Source organism: Molothrus ater, chromosome 18 (genome assembly GCF_012460135.2).
Source record: "Molothrus ater isolate BHLD 08-10-18 breed brown headed cowbird chromosome 18, BPBGC_Mater_1.1, whole genome shotgun sequence".
Classification (NCBI taxonomy): domain Eukaryota; kingdom Metazoa; phylum Chordata; class Aves; order Passeriformes; family Icteridae; genus Molothrus; species Molothrus ater.
The window spans coordinates 5779914-5796523 of NC_050495.2; the positions used below are offsets into that span (position 1 = coordinate 5779914).

Below are 16610 nucleotides of genomic sequence, written 5' to 3' on the forward strand. Positions count from 1 at the left end.
CCAGGTGTGGTTGGGCCTTTGCTGGCTGAGGTGTAACCCCAAAATCCTCTTGAACCATCTGCAGGATCCAGAGTTGAATTGACTTTGCATGTGGGAAAGAAATATGGTGCTGAATTCTCTGGGCTTTAATCAGGCCTGGGTTTGTGAACTCTTCAATCCCATCAAGCTCCTCAGAACAGGGAATGTCTGCAGTGATATGGGAGGCACATGTCTGAGCACTGCCATCCTCTGGGAATCAATTTCAGTTTTCTGTGTTTTCAGGAATTGCCTACTCTGGAGTTCGTGCTCCTTTTTCCCATCAGTGGTTTAACATCTGGTTCTTGTTTCCGACTCTGTGGAGGTGGCAGAAGAAATGACACCCTCCTGCCTTACCACCCTGCAGAACACCATTGAAGGATTGGAACAAGACTCCAAGAATTTGGATATTGGTACAAGTACTTGATACATTTCTCTTGCCAAGTCTCTGTGGAGATTTGCTTTGTAATATGGGACTTACTGAAAAAGAGGAGTCAACTCTTTGTTCCCACATTTAGTGGTGTTTTCCCAAAGCCTTTAATTTTATGGTTCCTTCTGGAATTATTCTTTTGGTTTTGCAGGGGTTTTTTTGAGTGGGTAGGAACTTTGGGGGACTTTTTGGGGGCACAGCTATCCTTTAAAAAAGGATTCCCACGTTCATTTTATCTGGGTTTTCTTTAGAGCTTTTTATTTTATCATTAAGACCTTGCTTGATTTTATAAGAGCAAGTGTGTAGAAGTGCCCTGGAGAAGGTTTCTGCCTGGATTTTCATTACATCCCTTGCTGGTCCATACTATTGACCTACTGTGCATTATCCTCCATTCAAAGCTCCGTTTCTCCATACCTTTCAATCTGAAAAAAAAATAAAATTACCTTTATCTACTTAAAATAAAAGCCCCAAAGCTGTGACATGTACCACAGTTGAAATCAAAGAGAAAATCTATTTGGAGAGAGAGAAAATCGTGAATAACAATAATAATAATAATAATAAATACTTAAAGCTCGTGGCTCCCCCTCTGGGCGGGTGGGAACGCCTGGCTCCCCCCGCGGTGGGAGGCGAATGGTATCGCCGCGCGGGCGGGGCGGGGCGAGGGGCGGCCGTGAGGGGGCGCTGCGGGAGAGCGCGGCGGGCCCGGGGCGGGTCAGACCGTGCGGGGTGTGCGGGATGTTACGGGGGTAGTACATGGCGTGCGGAGCGGCTCAGGCTGTGCGAGGGCGGTGCGGGGTGTGGGGGAAGTCGCGGGATGTCACAGGGCTGTAGGGGGTAGTACATGGCGTGCGGAGAGGTGCGGGGCGCGCAGAGCGGGTCGGGCTGTACGGGGTGTGCGGGATGTCGCAGGGTGTACGGGGGTAGTACATGGCGTGCGGAGCGGCTCAGGCTGTGCGGGGTGTGGGGGATGTCACAGGAGTGTAGGGGGTAATCCATGGCGTGTGGAGCGGCTCAGGCCGTGCGGGATGTCACAGGGATAACGGGGGTAATCCATGGCGTGTGGAGCGGCTCAGGCTGTGCGGGATGTCACAGGGATAACGGGGGTAATCCATGGCGTGCGGAGCGGCTCAGGCTGTGCGGGATGTCACAGGGATAACGGGGGTAATCCATGGCGTGTGGAGCGGCTCAGGCTGTGCGGGATGTCACAGGGATAACGGGGGTAATCCATGGCGTGCGGAGCGGCTCAGGCCGTGCGGGATGTCACAGGGATAACGGGGGTAATCCATGGCGTGCGGAGCGGCTCAGGCCGTGCGGTGGTGGCACAGGGCGGTGCGGGGACAGGGCACACCCGTCTCTGGCGGAGGTTGGTGCCGGTGCCGGGGAGCGGGCACGCAGCGCTCTGAGGGCACTGCCCAGCCCTGCTCTGCCCCGGGGCAGCGCCGGCGCCCCGCGTACCGGGCTGGAATGGCCTTTACAGCCCGGACCATCCCGCCCCGCTGCTCTGGAGCTGGCAGCGGTGACACCTGGCAGTCCCTCCTGTCACAGCTGCCGTCACCTCCCGTGCGTGTGACAGCACTGGCCTCTCTCCCTGACTGCAGCCCGTGAGTCCCTGGCTGGAGAAAGCCGAAATTTGGCCATCCTGCATCTTCGAAGTACAAACATATCCAGTCCAGACTCGGAATGAGCTGCAGCAACTGGATAAATCTACTGGGACCATGAAGAATTCAAGTGGTTAATTTGGGTTAAAAGGTCAGTGACCATTGAGATCAACTCCCTTTACAGTTGTGCAGGAAGCAATTCTGCAACCATAACCCCCATTCTGTAGCAAAATAAAGTGAATGTAAAATTTAAATCAAGATATAGAAATGGGTAGAGCTTGGAAGTGGTAGTCCAATGCATCATTTTATTGATAATGAGACACTTTATTAGGTAAAACTTTATTCAGTTCCAAAATAGTACTTCACATAGAGACTCATAATTAGTTCTGACAGCAATTAGAAAAAAAAGGCATGAACTTTAAAATAATGCTGTTACATCTAGTGCTTATATTAATGATTGAAGATTACATGTAAGTTTTAAGCTTTGTAATTAAAGATAACTGCTTTAATGAGATTTCTGTAATTGTAACATTATATCCACTACCAATTGTTACACATTTTAAAAACCCTCTGGAGAAAATCTTAGAGATCCTAGTAAGTGCTGCACATCTCATTTTCCATACGTCGGGTTTAAATTTGTACCCTCTGAGCCCAATTTGTTGCTTTCCTTAATTAATGTTGTTGCATGAAATTTTTCCCTTTTGGTCATTTGATACCCTGATAGAGATTGGTTGTGTGTAGCTGTCAGCTCTCTGCAGGGTGTTGTTAGCAAAGATCTTGTCAGCTTCAGGAGTGGGTAAGTGCATCCTAGACTGACTTGCTGATTGAGTCACACCTCAGAGCTTCCAGGCAGGCAGGTCTGTTGGGGTGTGGTGGAAAGCTGATTTCACCAGCTTTGTAACAGGCTGTATTGCCACTTTCTTTGGTTCTCTTTGTCATTTCACTATTTTCTTTACTGAAATTGCCATTTTTAACAGTCTCTCTGCAGGTGGAATGCCTTCTGTCCTTCAAGTGGCTCAGCAGATCAGCCAGGAGGAAAACCAACAGCAAAATGGACCAAATTTGTCAAATCTGCTTAATTCCTTACGTGCTGCACACAGCAGGAACCCAGCTCTGCCCCAGCAGGTACAACCAGCAGGGTGGGATAAGAACCATGTGCTTGTGGTCCCAGCTCTAGTTCCCTCACAACAACAGGTATACTTGTGTATTATACAACATTTATAAATGCAACATTTGTATATTATCTTGTTTGAGGAGTGCTGACCTTGGTGTTTTGTGTGGAGACTTTGTGGATGGCAGAATTTATCACTCCAGCCTGGGGAGAATGGAGCAAATAATTCCAGTATTTTTTTGCAGGTGACTTTGCCAAGCCTGATAATTTTCTTCAGACATCTGTGGTATAGCTCAGCTGGGTATGAATCTTTACAAAAAGATTTTGTATTAATTTAAATTTAGAATGCTCTGTGAATACCTGTGCCTCTCATTTGGTTTTAATTAGTGCTGCAGGTATACATGATTTTTCTTGAAGAAAGGAAAGGGGTGAGAAGGAATCAGACATGTTCTCTAGGGAAGTAGCATTTGTTCCTGTAATGAAGCCCTAGAAGGAGATTTAATTAAACAGAATCCATTATTTTAAATTTTTAGGCACCATTTTAAAATAAGGGGGGAGGGGGGATGACAATGAAAATTTGTGCTGCTTGTGCTGACTTGCCAGCTGTTGCAGGATGCTTACATGTGTTAATCAAAATGCCAGAAACTAAATGTGTGTTTTAGATGAACTTTTTGGGGAATTTTGTCCATCTGCCATCTGGCGGAGTATTTAAATTCTGTGAAATTTCTCACTGAATCAGCCAGCCCTTCTGATGGGATCTAGGGGTACCATATTTTAGGAGGAAAACCAAAAGTTCTCAAGACTGAGTAGCTCTGCATCCCAAGATTCTCTACTGATTTCTCATCTAACTTCTGCCTCACAAAGTCCTTCAGAAACTTTACAAAAAGCTGCACAAAATGCATTGTTCATTTTCTTTAATAAAGTGCAACTTCAAACACCATGGAATGTTTCCAAGGACTGAATAATTGTTTCTATTGATTGTCCATGTAACATTTTTCACAGTGTCTGTCTTGGTTTTGTGTTGTGCAGTAGGAAACATAAGTTTTATTATGTTTACTTGAAGGAAAATGAAATTCTGCAGCAAGCAGCAGCACTGGGGAAGGAAAGTTTTTGATCTCTGAAACCTCTGCCCAAACTCCATGAGGCCCTACAGCACAAATCACACCATGATTTATCTTTTGGAAGAAATGCAGTGGATGGCAACAGATTTTTTTCAAGAAAGAAGATGAAAGATGATAACTGCCAAGAGAGTAATGTGATTTGATATTTTCAACCAGAAAATAATAGGCAGCATTTACATGGTCAGGATGTGATCACTGGGGATCTGGGAGTTTGGGGTTGCCTTTCCACTGTTTGTAAATTTTAAACAGTACTCCTAAAGGGGTTGTAATTATTATTTTTTTCTTTAGAAATGTGCTTTTTAGATAGAATTGGGTATAAAACTTAAAATAATTTTATGGTTTTATTTTAGGGTTAATGTGTCAAGAGGGTCTGGAATGTCAGTTCTATAAAGACAAATGTTTTAATTACAAGCATTGAATTAACTGCAGAGCTTGTCATTTGAGGGTGCTGCCCTGTTTGTGACTCCTGGTAACATGAGCACAATGCTCTATTTCCATGTGTGGGCTCTTGGAACCTTTTAAAGTAACAGCAGCTGCTCTCTGCAGTGTCACATGACACGGGGCTCTTCCAGTTCCACTTTAATTCTGCCATCAGCTGGGAGCTTTTTCATCATTCTCAGATACTGTGCTATTATTGCTATTATTTTTTTAAACTGCAGCAGAAGAGTAGTAAAATACTTCTTTACTTTGTGTTTTGTTTTTTTTTCTTTTACTGTAATTTAAGCACACAGACTGGTCTCTATTTGATGTGATTGGAATGGAAAACCAAATCATTTGCTATGAAGCACAAATGCTGCCAAAACTGAAGGTAACTGGAAAGTTTATTGAAGAGATCTCCTGCTCCCCTTCATCACCCAGGCTTGAACCAGTGAAGCTCCAACCAAACAGGTATGTAGTGTTCAAATTATTGATTTATTTTTATTGATTTTTTTTTTAAGTAACAGATGAAAAAGAGTAATATTTGTGAGGGCTGAGAGGGTTTATTCAGAATTATTTGTTTATTTTTTTTATCTTTTGTTTCCAAACTGATCACTGCTAAAGACTTTATGCCTTTAAAGCCTTCTCCCTCAGTCTTCTGAGGGAAAGCAGAGTGCTTGTTACTGCTTAATAGTTCTTTTCATTCATGAAAGCTCAGTTTTGATCTTTCTGGCCACACTCAAGAGTTTAAGTCACTTGTGGTTTTGATCAAACACTGAAAATTACTTCTGGAGTAGTTTCCTAAGCAGAATAATTAAATCTCCTTCTAGTTAAGTACATTTTCAGACGTACTTGCAAAACACTTAAAGATTTTTTTTGTGGGGGGGAGAAGGGGAGGGAAGGACAGAGGGAGAAAAAAATGCTCAGTTAAATTTTGAGCTTATTTGATTTTTGCTCCTGAGCCTTTCCCTCAGAAGAGAAGTTAGGAGGGTTCAATTTCGAGTCTTAAAGCCAATGTAATTCTGCTGTAGAGCAGTGTAGAGTTAAATCTTACAATAAATTAGCCTGGAATGAGGAGAGTAGGGTCAGTGAAGCCCAAGACAGCTTGTGTGACACGTGGCTGTGACAGGTGACAAGGAGGATGTCCCTCATGTTCTTAGGCTGTTCTGCCAGAAGAGAGCATTGGCAGTTCATGAAGGTAAGGACTTGGAAGGGACAGCTGAAGTATATTTGTAAAACAGAAGAAGAACTCATTCTTTTTCTGTTTAGACATCTTTGCTTTCCTGGAAATAGCCTACACAAACCAGTGATTGTGAAATCAGCTCTTACAACTGCAGGGCTTTTGAAACTGTACCCATAGTTAAAGCTTTGCTCCATTAAGAAGTTTGACCCTAATTAGCATTTTTTGGGGAGCTCTCTTGCTGTCTCCAGACTCCAAAGATGACTAAGGGCTATGGCAGTTCTGTCATGCCCCTTCCATGTAATCCTTTGGAGATCAGAGCATTTGGTGTATTTGAATTTTACAGGATAGTGTGTTTCTTCTGTGTGTTGAGAGAAGCAGAATCCCTCCTGCTCTATGCTCTTCAGCTGGGTACCTCTTTCAGCTTAGATTACTGACTAAAAATAGTATTTTTGCCAGTAGGCATAAACTAGAAAAGCAGATTTATTTTTCATTGCAATACCAAAGCAAACATTTGTCCTTGTATCACAAGTGTCAGCTTTTCTCCTGCTCTATTCTCCATTCATAGAACTCTTGCATGAGCTAAATTATCCTTATTTTCAAATTTGTTTTTTGCATAAGTTTTATCTGGTCACAATAGATTCAGAGAAGAATTTTGAATTTAAGGGGTATTCCAGAAGAAAGAGACAACTGAAGCAACACCTGGACAAAATATATTTCTGGAATGAGTGTCATTGTTCCAGAACCCCCCTGTATGGCAGAGACCTGTTGGAAACTTGCCCTTGGATCAGTGAAAGAAAAATCTCTCAGCATTGTTTTGCCAGGATTAACAAGTGTTGCTGGGCAGGCTTTGCAAATTGCCTTCCATGCTCCAGCACCTCAGAGGCTGTAAGGATCCATTGCAGGAACTCATTCTGACACTGAAACAGCAGCAGATTGCCCTGAAAGATTATTATTATTATTATTATTATTATTATTATTATTATTATTATTATTATTATTATTATTATTATTATTATTATTATTATTACTACTACCAGGTAATTGAGGCAAGTCCATGTGCAGTCTTTGCACAGATTTGGTGGGTGTGTGCTACCCTCCAGAACAGGGTATTTATGTGAACAACTGTAAAATGCTAAATGCAAAATAGGCTGCCTTGTTTTATCCCTTTTGCAGGCTACATTCCTCTATGCTGAGCCTATTTGCATGTCAGATGTATAATTTTGGATCATTCTAGGATCTGAAACTCTCAATAGTTCCATGGCAACTGTTATTAGTTATATAACAATTCTACTTTATTTTGACATATCTTGTATTTGTTGTGTTAATGCTGACAAAAAAGAAGTAGGAGTTGTAATAAGCTTCTCTTGGTAACTTTATGGATAGTATAATTTCCTCTTCATTTTTTTTTTCATTTACTTGATGTCAACTTAAAAATACATGTCCTGATTTACTTTCTATTACCTTTAGCCAGGTGCTTTGTGCTTCTTTGCAAATATTACTGGTTTGGGGTAGTTAATAGCCTAAGCAGTTAAAAATCAGTATAACAAAGTTTTGATTTGTTTTATAGAGATCTGTGTGTGTTCCCAGCTGTAGCTGTTGCTCCTCCCTGTTTGTATGGAGCAAATCCTTCTTACCCATGGACCCGTGGAATGCAACCCCTGCAGTTCAGTCTCGAGGAGCAGAGATGGTGCAGGTATTGATGATTCAGGTATTGAACACCCACCACTGGCCACACCTGTGGGCAGGGGCTGTCTCTGACTGTGAGTGTCACCTGCAGAACCCTCAGCTTCTCACTCATAAGCAGGCAAGCTGGGAGCTCTGGCTGTCCTGCTTTGGCAGCTGAAAGCAGAAGGGACAGCAGGTGCTGATTTTGACACAGATGATTGCAATGCTCAGCATCCTGGAGCTTTTCTGAATTTCCATTTCCCCATGTGAATGAGTTAGTGAGAGTGGTGCTCTCAGCTGGCATTATCTGGTAAGAGGATCTCTTCCTCAAGCTCATAGTGAGTAGATGCTCATGGTGGGAGGGAAAATGCTAAAGGGAAGTTTAAGACATTTGCAAGATTCATTTACATAATTTCCTTATTTATTGAAGCAAATTATGTATGTAGCTGTAGCTCAAATATGTAATTATTATATATGAAGTATGTCAGTCATATTACTATTTGATGAGGCATCTAGGGTGTTTCCAAGGAGTATGCCACTAGTTATCCTACGTTTATGAGCAATTTGTGCTTCAAATGCAGATGTTTTTTTTCACAATAGCCATTTGATTAATTTGCTTTTGCTTTCATTATCTGTAGCTATTTACATTGTTAGTACTTTAAGTGTAGTTGGTGTTTTTATGTTGGCAGTTCCTCAGCCTTACTCCAGGGGCTTTTATTTTTGTGGAGTGCCCTGGCATTGCCTGAGGATAAATTGAAAGTCTGCTCCTTTCCCTCCCCAGTAAGATTCTCTGTATCCTCTGGGGCCTACAATTTGAGCAAACATGAACAAAATATTGAAGTTTTTTCTTATTTTTTATTCCTAATTGCATCATTATGCTTTCTGTTAGATGCAGTATAAAACATAAAAGAATACTTTGCCTTAAAGCAACACAAGGCAGCACAACAGAAGGGATTTGATTTAGTCAATAGACAAGAAAAATGATGGAGCTTGTGCAGGAATAACAATTCAGTCAGATGTGCTGATGAGGCCATGATGTGATTACTTGTAATAGATATTCAGATTTTATATGGCTGACTGCACCATAAATTAAGAGTTTAAATGATAGATTAATTATGAACTGTGTAGATCTGTAATGTGGGCAGTAAGATAACTTGAAATGTTTGCATGCTTAATGTAGGTTGTGGAAGTAATGAGAAAGCAATTTTTCCAATCTTCTCACTCTGTTAAAAAAAGTTTGTTTAGAGATTTATCCTATATTAATGTCAATTTGTAGTTAAGTTGCTTGTTCCCCCATTTTAGGAATTCAGAAAAAGCTTCAACCGAGAGAAGTGATCCTTCTGTGCTGTCCTGTCTTCCCACACTCCCTGCACAGGTGGCAGTCACACAGATGTGATTCCTCTTGTCTTCTGTGACACTGATGGACACAGAGATGGGATGGTGTGACAGAAGAGCAAGAGGCAGAGATAGCCACACATACAGGTGAATTTCATGCTAAGAAATCAGTGTTTTAAAATCAAAAGCAGAGAGAAGATGATTAGGGGAGAAACTAGGATTTTTGGTTGAGGTCACCCTGGTAGTTTAAGTAACTTGGTCTTTCGAGATGCCTTCAAAGATTTTATCATACCCCTTCCCTTCAAACTAGGGGGAAAATAAAAATCATGTCCTTCCCACACTGCTGCTTCTGTTCCTGTCTTTCCCTCCCACTTTCATCTAACAAACCATCTGGACTTGTGTGTTGGGGCAGCCAAAATAAATGTGGGTGTTTTCAGCCCTTGATAAACAAAATATGTCATTCTTGATTATCACTGAGTTTCAGATCCAGTGATGAGATGCTGTGTGTGTAGGTCTAAGATGTATTTGAAAGCTTCTCTCAGGTGTTTCTTGCCTTGGAAGGATGTGCTGAGTGCACAAGGAATGTAATGGGTTTCTTTGTTTTACAGGTTTGTAAGTGGTGATTCTATTGAAGAGAGGCTGTTGAAAAAGAGTATTAAACATGATTCAAGAACTGGCTGCTCATGGAGGGCATTGTTCAACAGGCTTTTTATCCCAGGTACTGTAACATTAAGAATGTGAGCAGTTAGTTGATGATGCATAAAAAATAAGTGTTTACTAGATCTGAGACAATTTTGAAAAGGTGGTGGTTTATTTATTTCTAGGCTTCTTTGGGAACCAGTGGTGTATGTTCATGGTTAAATTGAGTAGAAATCCTGAACTGTCAGCTCATATAGAAAATCAGAAGGTAACAATATCTAATGAATATTGATAATATTGATATTGATAAATTGTAATAAAGATTTGCTTGTTCCAATGATAATGTTACCCTTTTATTTACATTGTTTTTATCAATCAAAAGCAACATCTGCAGCAAAAGGTGCCAAATACATCTGTAATCTGACTTTTCTAAACTTGATTTGAGGATGACTAAATTATTTTTGTGGTTTTTTCTTAAAGGTCTTGGATCACATCAGTGATGTGGTTAACTCTTGCAACAATGTTTATCACTCTCCAAAGCAACACCAAAATTGTTACATAAAAACCATTGCAGGTCCAGAGGGGAAGGAGGGTTTAAGTCGAACCATTGTGAGGACTTGGGAGCTTTTGGGGTCTTTATTGTTGGGTTTTTTTCCCTTTTTAATTCCTCATTGCTGTTAGAGTACTACATGAGTGTTTACTAAGCAAAAACATAACTAGATTTTAGAATTTTGAATAGCTTGGTATACAAACAAATGTTAGTAAATACATTCTCCTAACAGTATGACTAATATAGGTTATATTTATTACATTTCCATACACTTAGGAATATGAATTTCCCCAATGTAATGACAATACGACCTTGGATGTGTCATTTTGCACTACCAGTGTGTTAAAAGTAAGGGAGGGGAGCTGTTTATTTTAACTTTTTCGTGGTAGGATGTGAATTGTTTTCAGTCAAGACTATTGATAAGTATGAATTTGGAGACAGGGCACTTTTGATTATGTATTTTTGGTACCTAAGCCTTCACTTTGTATTTATTCCAGAATGTAGGTGGTCATCCTCTTTGTGTTAGACAAGCCTGTGCAAACCACCAGAATTCTGAGTGTATTCAAATCTGTATAAATCACTTTGAGTGGATGACAATGACTACTAAAAAAAGAAGTTCCTCAAATAGATTTCTCTAAGTTTACTTTTACCGTCAATATTTTCTCAGATTTAACAGTAAATCACTGGTGGTCTGATTGGTGAATTTCTTTTCTCTTAAGCACGAATGAATTTCACGGGGACCTTTTTCTCATCAAAGGCTCTGTGATGATCTTGAGCCTTAAGTAGTGTTTACTGTCCAAGAATCAAATCTGTGCTTGTGTTGATGTAAAGAAAAGCCTGAAGTGCGGCTCCATGTGATGTACCAAAGTCCTTCCTCATGTCCGGGTGGACCCTCCTGAGCATCAGTGAGTGCGCGTTGTCTCTTGTCCTGTCACCTGCACCACCGAGCAGAGCCGGCCGTGCTCCGCGCTCCCTGCACGCCCTGACAGACGGGGATGGGGCTCCCTCTCAGCTCGGGGCTCAACAGCGCCGTCGGAGATGCTCCAGCCGCTCCATCTCCGTTGTTCCCCGGCCGGCCCCGCTCCGGGCGCTCCCAGCCTCTCCTGCCCTGGGGGCTCAAGCCCCGCCAGCTGCAAGTGCGGCTTTTCACACCGTGTATTGAAGAGTAGCGACAGCCTCGCTTCGTGCGCGGACAGAAACTGCCCTTTGCTGGCTGCTTCCCCTGCCCTGCCTCTGCTCCAATAAATATCATTTCTCTGCACTGTCGCCGAGGCCGTTCCTATCGCGACAGGCCCCGCTCCACGGAGCGCGCAGGCGCGGGGCTGGCGCAGGCGCGGCGCGGCCCGCGGGTGGCGGCGCAGGCGCGGCGGGACGCGGTTTGTCTCCTGCCGGCGCTGGTAGCGGCGCCCCCGCCCGCGCTTCCTGCCCGCAGCGAATGGAACCCGCGGCGCCCGCGGTAAGTGCGGCCCGCAGGGCCCGCCCGGGCCCGGCTGCGCGCCCCGCTCCGCCCCGAACGGCCCCCGCCGGTCCCGCCGCCGCACCGGGGGCGGCCGCGGAGGGACGGGCCCGCCCGGCACGGGGCGGGGGACGCGGGGCGGGCAGGGCCGGGCCGGGCCGGGGGAGCGCGGCCCCGGCGGGGGGAGCTCCGGGCGGGGGGCGCTCCCGCGGAGCGGCGGCGGGGCCGGGCTTCGCCCCCGGCCGGGCGGCCCCGCCGCGCTGCTCGCACACAAAAGGCGATCCCTGCTTCGGGACCTCCCTTATGGGCCTGTAATTAATTAAGTGTTTTCACCGGGGCCGTAAGTGTTAGTGAGGTGCGGGTAATTAAAATAATAAGACCTTGTTGCTAGTGGTATCTTTTGAATCTTAATTATTTGGTATCGGCGCTGTGAAATAACCACAATACCTCGAAGAATAGCAGTATTGTTAAATCTTTTAGAAAAGCGGCCTGTAAGGAGTGTAGCTTTTTCCTCTTCCCGCTCTACGGAGCTCGCTCGCTCATGTTTGAGCTCCGGAGAGTGGGAGAGCCGAGAGCCGGTGCGGAAAGCTGAGACCCGCCGGGTGAGCCCCGGTGCGGGAGAGGCGGAACCCGGCCGGAGGAGCCGCTGTGCCGGCTGCGCTCCGCGGTACCCCCGGCACGGGAGGTCCCGGGCTCTCGGCCCCCTGTCGCTGCTGGCACGTGTGTGACAGCGCTGCTCTGCTCCACCTTCCCGGACAGCCGCCTCTCTCCCGGGGCAAGGAAGGGAATCTCCATCCGCAGGGCTTGGGCGATGGCTGTGATGTGCTCCGTGCCTGGGCAGCGGGAGAGCCGGCAGCTGCATCCCGCCGCTTCCCAGCAGCGCTGCCGTGCCGAGGTGCTGCTGCCTGTTGCCGCCTGCGACCAACTTGGAGTTAGGAACACAAAGGAGTGGCGGCATGTTTGTTTGTGTGTGTTTGGCCTGAAGTGCTAAAAGTGAAAGTGTTGCTTTTAAAAGAGGGGAGAGATTTTGAAAGGAAAAAAAAAAAAACATCAGGTTTCGTTTTCTCTTGCTGCTATTTCTGTGTGACTCCGAGCCCTGAATCTACCTGTCAGTGCATGTCATTGGAATTTTTGTTTGTCTGTGATTGAAATACAAAACCAGAACGTTTTGGAATTTCTGGGTAGCTTGACTCAATAAACAGCATTTTAAATGAAATGCAGATTTGGTTAATTTTCATCTCTTTTTGTGTTCTGAAGGAAAGAGAAGGCAAAGTTGAGGATCAAGTACAGTAGTTTTACATCCATTAGGATGACTTGGCCTTCAGTAGTTCGAACAATAAAGTTGAATAGTCTGTCCATCTTCTTATTTTTAGTTGCTGTTGAAACAATGAACTATATGTTTTAGCAATTACAATAACTATGCATTAAGAGTTAAAAGCACGGAAACATTGGTAATAATGAACATGAAAAAAGAGTAGATGCCTTTGATGCTGGAGACCGTTTTTTCTTGAAGTTCCACAGCAAGGGAAAAAGTCCTGTTCTTTTTTTTATTACTTGAAGTCATTCTGCCTAGCTAAGGGGAACACAACATTTGTAAGACTATTCAATAGCAGTATTAGCTAGAGAAATTTATGAGGGATTTAAGTGAGATTTGGTTGTGCTGAGGGTTTTGGATCATTCGAAACATTTTAAGTAACTGCAAAACCCAGATAACAGTGTTCTTACTGTAAGGTAATCTTTCTAGTTGTAACTAAATGGTTTCAGTTGCAGAAGAGTTTTTACATTCCCTGAATGTCTGTTTCTGTGTATTTCTTTAGACTATACTGTAAAACCTTAGATCAGTGAGAATGCACCATGGCAATGGTCCTCAGAATGCCCAGCGCCAGCTCCAGAGGTCCAGGTCCTTCACGGGCAGTGAGGGAGAAGAACAGCAGGCCAACTTACCCCAGTCCCCCGCAGCCTCCTTCGCGCCCTCCGCGAGCCCCTCGGCGCCGCAGTCGCCCAGTTACCAGATCCAGCAGTTCATCATGAGCCGCAGCCCCTGTGGCCGGGCAGAACGTGAACATCACCCTGCAGAATGTGGGCCCGGTGGCCTCAGGCAACCAGCAGATCACGCTCACCCCGCTGCCGCTGCCAAACCCCACGTCCCCCAGCTTTCAGTTCAGTCCCCAGCAGAGGCGCTTTGAGCACGGCTCCCCCTCGTACATCCAGGTCACCTCTCCGCTGCCCCAGCAGGTGCAGTCCCAGAGCCCCACCCAGCCCAACCCGGTGCCGGTGCAGGCGCTGCCCAACGTCCGCGCGGGCACCCCCGGGCCCGGCCTGGGCATGTGCAGCCAGAGCCCCACCAGAGGCTTTGTGGATGCCAGCGTGCTCGTGAGGCAGATCAGCCTGAGCCCTTCCAACGGCGGGCACTTCGTGTACCAGGAAGGACCAGGGATTGCACAGATTGCTCAAGGAGCTGCTGCACAGGTGCAGCTGCCATCGTCCGGCCCGCCCGGCACCGTGAGGGAGCGCCGGCTCTCGCAGCCGCACTCGCAGTCTGGGGGCACCATCCACCACCTCGGCCCTCAGAGCCCCGTGGCCAGCGGGGCAAACATGCAGTCTTTGACTAGCCCGGGCCACATCACGACAACCAGCTTGCCACCCCAAATCAGCAATATTATCCAGGGGCAGCTAATGCAACAGCAGCAGCAAGTGCTTCAAGGGCAGCAGCTGAGTAGACCCATTGGATTTGACAGGACTTCTGGTGGATTGATAGCAGGAGTTGGAGGACCGAGTGCGTTTGGAATGACATCACCTCCTCCTCCCACAAGTCCTTCACGGGCCACTGTGCCACAGGGGCTGTCGAGTCTTCCTCTCACTCCTACAGCTAACACAGCGGTGAAAAAACAGCCCAAAAAGTTGGAGGAGATTCCTCCTGCCAACCAAGAAACTGCTCAAATGAGAAAACTATGTTTGGATCATCACCACAAGCAGATGGAAATTCTTAAGGAAACTTTTAAGGAATGTTTGATTGAACTGTTTTTCCTGCAACATCTTCAAGGGAATATGATGGACTTTTTAGCTTTTAAGAAGAAACATTGTGTTCCTCTGCAAGCATACCTGAGGCAAAATGACTTGGATCTGGAGGAGGAAGAAGAGGAAGAACAATCTGAGGTCATCAATGATGAGGTAAGACACTTTGTTGGAATAAAATCATAGATGAAGTTGTAGCACTGGGATTGTGAATTATTAAAGAAAGGGACAGGACATGAAAAATAATTTTTGCTTGGTGAAGTATAGTAGTTTTTCATAAAATAGTTGGCCTGAAAGAGTGCAGTTCTGCTGGGTAGTGTGATTCAATGGGTTGGTTTGAGTATGCTGTTAGATTTTTGGATTTAAAGTAAAAGCATAGAGAGAGAGCTTTAACTGTCCTAGCTGCACACAAATAAAGATGGTAGAAGTGTGGACATGGTTTTCAGCTCTCAGAATGGTTATGACTAGGAATTGTAGTTTGAATTTCACTTAGCTAGACTTGGACAAACCAAAAAAGAATGAGCAAAAGCATTACAAGAGGTTAACCTGACTCATGTGAGTTCTAATCATAGATGTAACTGAAGTTCAATGTTGCTGCAACCAACAAAAAATGTGAATTAATCTAATTAGTGAGGGAGAACATGTGTAAGGGTCCACAGTCATGTATTACATTATTCAGGGCGCCCTGGAGCTCTGTGTGTGAGCTGCTGTTTAAAGAATTAACAACCAGCACTTACAGACTGGACATTGACAAGTTCACTTTGTTACTTACGCAAAGGTTTAAATTACTAACTTGAATTCACTGCTTATTGATGGCAAAGAGCTTGAAAGAAGCTCGCCACAAACAGGTGCTGTGCAGCTTTTCCTGCACTTTTGTACCCATCTGTGGGTGCTGGAGCACTGGGCTGGTGCAGAGCCTGCCCACAAGCCAACATGGCAAGTGGTTGCAGCAGGGCAGGTAGAACTGATGCCCCTGCACCTCTTGGCACTCATAAATATCTTCTAAAATTTGTGAATTATGTAGCTGCCAGTTTGTAGAAGAACCAATATTTTGTAAAGAACCTTGTGTGTCTTTGAATACCCTGTGGAAATGAGTGCCTTCTCTCAAATTTAATGGTTCTTAGGTATGAATCATTAGCAATCATACCTTCAGTTGGAATTAGTGGGAAATTTTAACAGAATAATGGCTGAAGTTTAATTTGTCCAGTACTTTGTTGTATAAGCTTCTTAATTAGGTAAAATATATTTCTGCTTGTGACAGTTACTGACAATTTTGAAGGAATCATTACTTTATATAGTAACATAAAAGCTAGCCTGTTACTGTAATTTATTGACAATAGATATTCAGTATTTTTTTTCACCTGGTTTGTGTTTTGTCAAATTGTTTAGGTGTTCTTGTTGGGTTACGTGTTTGTCAGCTGAAATAACCAGGTATTTTTAACTACCGTCTGCACACTTTGAGGGATCTTTAGTGGGTGTAAATGGTACAGGTTCCTTGAAGTCAGTGGTGGTGCTACACTTTAAATGAGTTCAGTCTCTACCCCGTGGTGTTTTGGGTTGAGAATTTGCTGTACTTCGCTGCCTTCTCGTGGTGGATCCTCTTTTGTTTGTGGAAGCTTCTTGTCCCTGTAACTGCTGGAGAATTTTGCAAAGTGCAACAGCAAAAGTCTTTATGTGTTTTCAAGTGATGAATCCTTCTGAAAGATTAAGATACCTTTTGAGTATGTTCTTTCTTTGTATTTTGTTGTCGTCTTCTGTTTTATTTCCCCCTCCCCTCTATCACTTTCTGCTAAAGCAACGTGCTTCATCCCTTGCCTGGAAGGTTGATTTCTTTGGGAATTGGAGGGGAGAGTGAATGGTGGCTTGTGCTCATTGCTTAAATAAATGTTGAAGCTCTCTTACGTTCAAACTGTCTGTCATGCTAATTTGTTGTCTGTTAGCAGCAGCAATCATTCAATTTAAAGCACACTTTTATGTTAACTGGATTTAAGAAAACGTTTCCAGTGACAGAAGTCACAATAAACAGTCACAATAAACAGTCAAGGCTGTGCTCTGTTCTGCTATTAAAAGTAAGA

At 44.4% G+C, this 16610-nt stretch overlaps 1 protein-coding gene, 1 long non-coding RNA gene and 1 other non-coding gene across 13 annotated transcripts in view; all 3 read left to right on the forward strand.

Annotated features, from left to right (window-relative positions):
* Positions 1 to 1293: 1293 nt before the first annotated feature.
* On the forward strand, positions 1294 to 11330 carry LOC118693075 (uncharacterized). 11 transcript variants are annotated; one of them, XR_004981211.2, is made up of 9 exons: positions 1314 to 2194; positions 3021 to 3237; positions 4218 to 4404; positions 5000 to 5163; positions 7443 to 7568; positions 8843 to 9022; positions 9484 to 9593; positions 9700 to 9782; positions 9995 to 11330. It is a non-coding gene; the product is annotated as an uncharacterized LOC118693075 (long non-coding RNA). The 11 variants fall into 11 exon arrangements; XR_004981215.2 differs by having other exon boundaries at positions 10784 to 11330; XR_008508694.1 differs by having other exon boundaries at positions 1294 to 2194; positions 9484 to 10146; positions 10784 to 11330.
* On the forward strand, positions 8229 to 8366 carry LOC118693228 (small nucleolar RNA SNORA49). Its single transcript, XR_004981238.1, has one exon. It is a non-coding gene; the product is annotated as a small nucleolar RNA SNORA49 (small nucleolar RNA).
* A 118-nt stretch (positions 11331 to 11448) lies between the features above and the next one.
* EP400 (E1A binding protein p400) overlaps positions 11449 to 16610 on the forward strand; it is a 46134-nt gene continuing 40972 nt past the window's right edge. The window contains 3 exon segments of the mRNA XM_036393088.2: positions 11449 to 11520; positions 13338 to 13559; positions 13561 to 14691. Coding sequence (XP_036248981.1) covers positions 13368 to 13559; positions 13561 to 14691 — 1323 coding nt within the window. The 5' untranslated portion in view covers positions 11449 to 11520; positions 13338 to 13367.